We start from the raw sequence: 6,738 nt of genomic DNA on the forward strand, positions 1-6,738 counted from the left end.
CATGGAACACACTTTGGCTTCAATTTCTCATTCACTCGGTAATGGTTTTGAGTAACCAAATATACCACGTGAATCACAACGCGGCATAGAACGCGTTACCACTTTGACCTGTGAAAATCGACGCACGGGGCCCATCTAAAAAATAGACCAAACTTAAGAAAAAAATTCTGATTTTATCCAAAATTTTATAACCATTTCCAACAAAGTTTTGAAGTGGTTATACGGGAGGACATTTGGGGAACATTCAGTAATGACAATAAATAGTGATTTGATAAAAGGCACATTAATTTTCAGTTTGATAAAAAAAATGAAAATTTCAATTTGATACATATTTGATGCAACCATTAAAGGGGGAAATTTTTTTTTATTAAATTTAAATTTAATGAGAGATTTACCATTGTAGATGATTTTAATCCTGCCTTAGCATAGATTGTCAGACATTATTAGACACTACAAAGATGACGCCCAAAACGGTTTCAGAATGTTCTCTGCATGTGCACAACCATCGACTCGACCTAGATTGTGATTTTAGCAACATGCAACCTCATATGGGAGCTCCACGTGTCATCCACACGATCTAATCTACGGTCCAAAATAGGTCTGTGACCACAAAAGGTCAACAAGCGGACTAGCACTCTTGGTTTTTCCCTACGATTCAGCCCCATTTTCGTCGTGACCACCAGACAGACAGAAACCCCCTCCTAATTTTCTCTTTTCCCAAACGCGATTAACAGATTTACATCTCTCTCATATCTGCAAATATGAGCAAGGGACCAGGACTTTTCTCTGATATTGGCAAGAAAGCCAAAGGTAAATCAATGTTGATTGTCGTCTAATCTCTCTTTCTCTCTCTACCAGATTCTCTGATTGTAGTATCTCTTTTTCGTATGTGTTGTATTGAATTTGTTGAATTTTATTTGTTGTATCGCTTGAATGTAGATCTGCTGACGAAGGACTATGTCTCCGATCAGAAAATCACCGTCTCGACTTACAGTGACACCGGTGTGGTATGAATTCATTACTTTTATCATTCTTTAAACCACACGAATTGGATAATTTAATTTCTTTTTCGTATCATTACTTTCGATGATTACACTGTTTCGAGTGAACTGCACTTGAATAATCTGTATGCCATGGCTTTTGGATTTTGGTTTCGTGGATTTGTGATGCGAAAAACAGTAATATTCATCATCTATGTGATTTTATGGCGTTGTTCTGTATGATGAAAGCACAATTACTACCATTTTCCCGCTATTTTTACCTTGTTTTTAGCTCAAGAGTCCATGATCTTTGTGCAGATTAGGCTTTCTTCCACTATTGTATATGTTTAATCTTGATCTGGTTTGTGCTATACTGCATTTTTTGATTAAATAGAGTTATACTTATTAAAATTGAGCTAAAATTAGTGTAGCTTTGTTGTGATAGAGTGGAATGCATGCCTCACTTCCTTTACTTGTATATTCTTATCTATGGCCATGGCTAAAAAAATTTTACTTTTTTATTTTTAAATTTTTTGGGGTAATAAAGAGAGCTTCATCTATCTATACTAATATCTATGTGAAGGCTAGAGTTGGTGTTCACATCTCATTTTTCTTTTTCCTCCAAAATACCCATATAGTAGTTACATTGGTAGTTTTGTCCCAAATTCAAGGTTTTTTTTTATATTTATTTTTTTCCCAAAGTTCTCAACTTTTGTTTTTTTCAAATTATTTCAATTTCATATTTTGAATTCAATCATATGAAATGATCACTTGGTAGTTATGTCCTATCTTATTTGCCTAAAACAAAATGATCATATGCGCATGCATTGCGTGTGTCGTGACTTCTAGTTAAAATGAAGCATGCATATAGTCACTTGTGTAATCTAATCTTCGGCTAAACTATTGCAGTTTTTTGCTTTAGTTTCAAATAGAGTTCTCTAATCTGGTAGCTAGCATCTTAATATCAAATAATGGCATGGCTACATTGTGAACCATAATCAAGGATCAAAATTTTGTTTCTATGTGCTATTTTTGGTTAGGTCAGTAATGGAAACATTTTAGAAATGTTTTGGAAATATGATGGAAGCATAAGGAAACATTGAATCATGAAGAAAAGTCTATCCATGTGTATTCCTGAGGCTAAAAGTGTAACCAAACAATAGTTAGGAAATTAATTTTAGTAATGATCTAAGTTAAACTGTAGTGATTTCATTGTTCATTACAAGTAATTGAGTTTGAGAATTAAGTTTTGTTTTCTTATAAAATTCATATTGACCTAATGTTGATATTACATGATTATAAGATAATTTGAGGGTTTGTGTTTCTTTTAGGCTCCGTTTGGCAAGAGTTTTTTTGGCTATTTTAGGCACAAAAGAAAAAATATGCTATTTTAGCCACAACAAACAAAACATCACATCCATCCCATAATCATTACACTCTTCTCTCACAAAAAAATCAAAAAAGTCAAAAAGCCAAAAAGACCTTCCCAAACCAAGCTTTTTAGCCTAGGCTAAAATAGCCAAAAAAGTCAAAAAGCTAAAAAATCAACCCACTTCCCAAACGGAGGCTTAATGCATTAGTAATCAAGTAAGGATGTAGAAATTTTGGCCTAAGTTAATTATAGATAATAATAAAAGGAGGGAGCCATATGGTTTTGGGCCTTTTGGCCTACATACGGCAGTCTTTGTTTTAAAATGTCATGTGTTCTAGTAAAATTTAAAAGGGAGTGAAACTGACTGTAATTTGATGTTGTTTTTTTTCTTTCTCCTTTTCTCTTTCCAGGGAATTTTTCTTGTTATTCCTGTTGGTATTATGTTTTCCTTTTGGAATGTTCCATGAGGTATCTTGATATGTGTTAGTTTAAAAAAAATAAAAAAATCTTTGGATGCAATGTCGTGTATGTAACTTCAAGGTTGGTGTTTAAAATTGTGTTTTTAGGATGTTTTGAGAACTGAACTGGTTTCATATTCTTTTTGCAGTGATTAGTTTTGATTGAAGTATAGTTTTCTGTATTGGTGAATAATTGACCTTATAAACCTTGGATTTTAATAAGGATTCACTTGATAAATGCATTACTGGTTTTTGGTAAATGCTCCTAATTCAATATAAATCAAACGACCTTGGGTTATAATCAGTTTTCAGTTGATTAGTCTTATCTGTTCTCAACATATCCTAGACACCTAGACGTAATTAGTCATCAATGGCTAATATGGAACCCTTACCAGATTTATTGATTTTGGTTTTTCTTGTGCTATTTTTTTTTTTTGAAAATACCATTTCATGGTTCTCTCTCTCTAAATATTTTCCACCTCAATTTTTAGTAGTTAGAATTGTCATTTTCTTTTTTATTATTTATGTATTTATTTGTTGTTCCTTCCATCCCAGGCCATCACATCAACTGCAGTGAAGAAAGGAGGACTATCTACTGGGGATGTGGGAGCACAATACAAATTCAAGAACACTCTAATTGATGTCAAAGTTGATACGGAAGCAAATGTGGGTTGTTTAATACCTTGGTCTTCTAAAGTCAACCTTTAATACACTTGCTTTCCGTGAGCATGTTCTCTTATGACTCTGTTTTGACAGATCTCAACAACTTTAATTATCACTGATATTGTTCCATCTACAAAGACTATTGCTTCATTCAAACTGCCTGACTACAGCTCCGGCAAGGTACATATCTAATGGCAACTCCTAAACCCTGGTCTGTTTGGTTTGGTTTGGTTTGGTTCTCGTAATCAGTTTTCTGAAAATGTTCTGAAAAACCAAAAATTAATTTGGTGTAAAAAATGAAAAAATAAAAAATTATCATCATTTTCACATGGTTGTCTTCTGGGGGGCAGAAATAATTTTTAAAATTTTGAAAATATCTTTTAGTTGTTTATTTTTAATCAAACTAATTTCTATTTTTCAAAAAAATTTCTGAAAACAGATTCTGAAAATGAAACCAAACAATATATATATATATATATATTTTTTGGGGATAATAGAAAATAGAAGACAAAAACGAAACCAGGTGCGCTAGCTATTGATAAATATAGCATTTCAATTTCTTAAACCTTGCATGTGTTCTCTTTTGCAGCTAGAGGTACAGTACTTGCACCACCATGCAACCTTCACTACAGCTGTTGCTCTGAACCAACCCCCTACGGTTGATCTTACAGCAACCGTTGGTACTCCAACCATTGCTTTTGGTGCCGAGGCTGGTTATGAGACCGCTTCTGGTAAATTTACGAAGTATACAGCTGGCATTAGTGTGACAAAACCAGACTCGTGTGCTTCAATACTTCTGTAAGTCACCACACTCGCTATAGAAGGATGATAGTTTTTTAACGGGGATAGATAATGAATGAAATTGTGCATAAATTCTAATGTTTGGTTGCTATCTGTTTTCCCTAGAGGCGATAAAGGAGACACCATAAGGGCATCATATGTGCACAATTTTGATCAATTAAAGATGAGTGCTGCTGTTGGAGAGATCACTAGAAGGTTTTCCACGAATGAGAACACATTTACTGTTGGAGGATCTTATGCAGTCGATAACCTGACAGTGGTCAAAGCAAAGCTCAACAATCATGGGAAGCTCGGGACCGTCTTGCAGCACGAACTCATACCAAAATCACTTCTGACCATCTCGAGTGAGTTCGACACCAAGGCCTTGGACAAAACACCCAGGTTTGGCTTGGCTCTTGCTCTCAAGCCTTGAAGTTTTTGTCTGCTTGTCAATGATGATATCTTGTTGAAATTCGATATTCCTCCTGATTTTTTTTTGGGTAGCGCTTGGAAGGAGCGCTTCAATAAGTAGTACCACAGATATATTTGTTTTAGGTTCTCAATGACTTTGGATGGCTTGCTTTGATACTTGACGTTTCCATGGTCTTTTTTTCTCTCTTGTATTTGTTCTATTTTTCGTTTCTAAGCATTTTGACATTTGCACATTTATTCTCTTGACATGCAAGAGCTTTTGTTGGGATTGACACTAAAGAAGTTAAATTGCTTGCTTGTTCCTTCTTATGACTTGTTTTGAGGAAGTTTGATTTGTTCACAAGAGAGGCCGAGTGACTTGCCACTTGACAGATTCTTGTGTATATGTTTCACAATTCCCGTGTACATGTTTTGCCTTGGAGTTGGGTGTTATTTTCGCTGATTTTTTCATGTTCCATTGGAGCTGCTGAGCTCAAAGTTTGCAGCTATTATAGTTGTTGGATATTAAATTTGTTATTAACTGTAATGTGTTCTTGAGAGAGAGAGAGAGAGAGAGAGAGAGAGAGAGAGAGAGAGGGTTTGATTTCATGATCATTCATAATTTGTACATGGGATTGAGTCTGTTTTTTTTTAGAGCAAATTAAACGACTACCAACTGTAGCACAAATAATATTGGAACACTATAAAGGAAGAGATGTTTGATTCAAATCCATTGATAACTCCTTATTTTTCGTTTGTTTTTTTTTTTAGTCCTCCGGACATGGAGTCCGGCCCACTCCTTATCCCCCATGTGGGAGACTATTGTATCGGGGGGTATGTGACAATTTTTGGGAGACTATCCACTGTTGGAATTAAGTGGTAAAATGATTATTTTGACCTTTTACTATTTAATTATGTATTATATTTAATAAAATTTAATAAAATTTAAATGTCTCAATTTAAAAATAAAATAATTTTATTTAACTTTTTATTGATGTTTTATTTATTTAATTTTTTAAAAATAATTTTTTATAGATATTTTATTGATGTTTTATTTTGAAATTTTGTTTATATTTTATTTAATTTCGTTATTTAAATTTAATAGATGTTTTATTTAATTTCATTGTTTAATTATTATTATTTTTAAAAACAAATTTATTTAAAATTTTAATTAAAAAAATAACATATATTTTTATTGATATTTTATTTATTTAATTTTAAAACAATAAATTTATTTAATTGTGTATAAAATAAAATAAAATAAATTTTTATTTAATATAGTTAAAAATAATTAAAGTATTAAAGATATGTTTAATATTGCTATTACTTAGTAAATAATTGAAAAAAGGTAAAATAGTCTTTTGTTCATTTATCCTATCCAGTCCGTCAAACTAAACATTGGATTCACTAAAAATAGTCATTTCTAAACATCTAATCCGATGAAAAAAACAAACACAGGATACATATTCAATCCAACCAAATAGTCCGAGGGATTCACAATCACAGGATTCAAGTCCGATGGACTCTAATTCCCTCTTATCCAGTCCGTCCAATCAAATACCTCCATTGGATTGAATATGTATCCTGTGTTTGTTTTTTTTATGGGATTAGATATCTGGAAATGACTATTTGTAGTGAATCTAATGTTTGGTTGGACGGACTGGATAGGATAAATGAACAAAAGACTATTTTATCATTTTTTAATTGTTTACTAAGTAATAACAATATTAAACATATCTTTAATATTTTAATTTTTTAGCTAGATTAAATAAAATTTTATTTTATTTTATTTTTTACACAATTAAATAAATTTATTTTTTTAAATAAAATAAATAAAATATCAATAAAAATATATGTTATTTTTTTAATTAAAATTTTCAATAAATTTATTTTTTAAAAATAATAATAATGAAATAATGAAATTAAATAAAACATCTATTAAAATTTAAATAATGAAATTAAATAAATTATAAACAAAATTTTAAAATAAAACATCAATAAAATATCTATAAAAAATTATTTTAAAAAATTAAAAAAATAAAACATCAATAAAAGGTTAAACAAAATTATTTTA

At 31.3% G+C, this 6,738-nt stretch overlaps 1 protein-coding gene across 1 annotated transcript; it reads left to right on the forward strand.

The window, feature by feature from the left end:
• The first annotated feature begins 396 nt into the window (after positions 1-396).
• LOC114273135 (mitochondrial outer membrane protein porin 2) lies at positions 397-4,994 on the forward strand. Its single transcript, XM_028214894.2, has 6 exons — positions 397-810; positions 940-1,007; positions 3,366-3,476; positions 3,567-3,653; positions 4,063-4,271; positions 4,380-4,994. Exons 1-6 carry the CDS (start codon positions 762-764, stop codon positions 4,684-4,686), a joined length of 831 nt encoding a protein of 276 aa, XP_028070695.1. The 5' UTR covers positions 397-761; the 3' UTR covers positions 4,687-4,994.
• The last annotated feature ends 1,744 nt before the right edge of the window (positions 4,995-6,738 follow it).

The sequence above is a fragment of the Camellia sinensis genome, chromosome 1 (assembly GCF_055761805.1).
Source record: "Camellia sinensis isolate YWXY chromosome 1, ASM5576180v1, whole genome shotgun sequence".
Classification (NCBI taxonomy): Eukaryota; Viridiplantae; Streptophyta; class Magnoliopsida; order Ericales; family Theaceae; genus Camellia; species Camellia sinensis.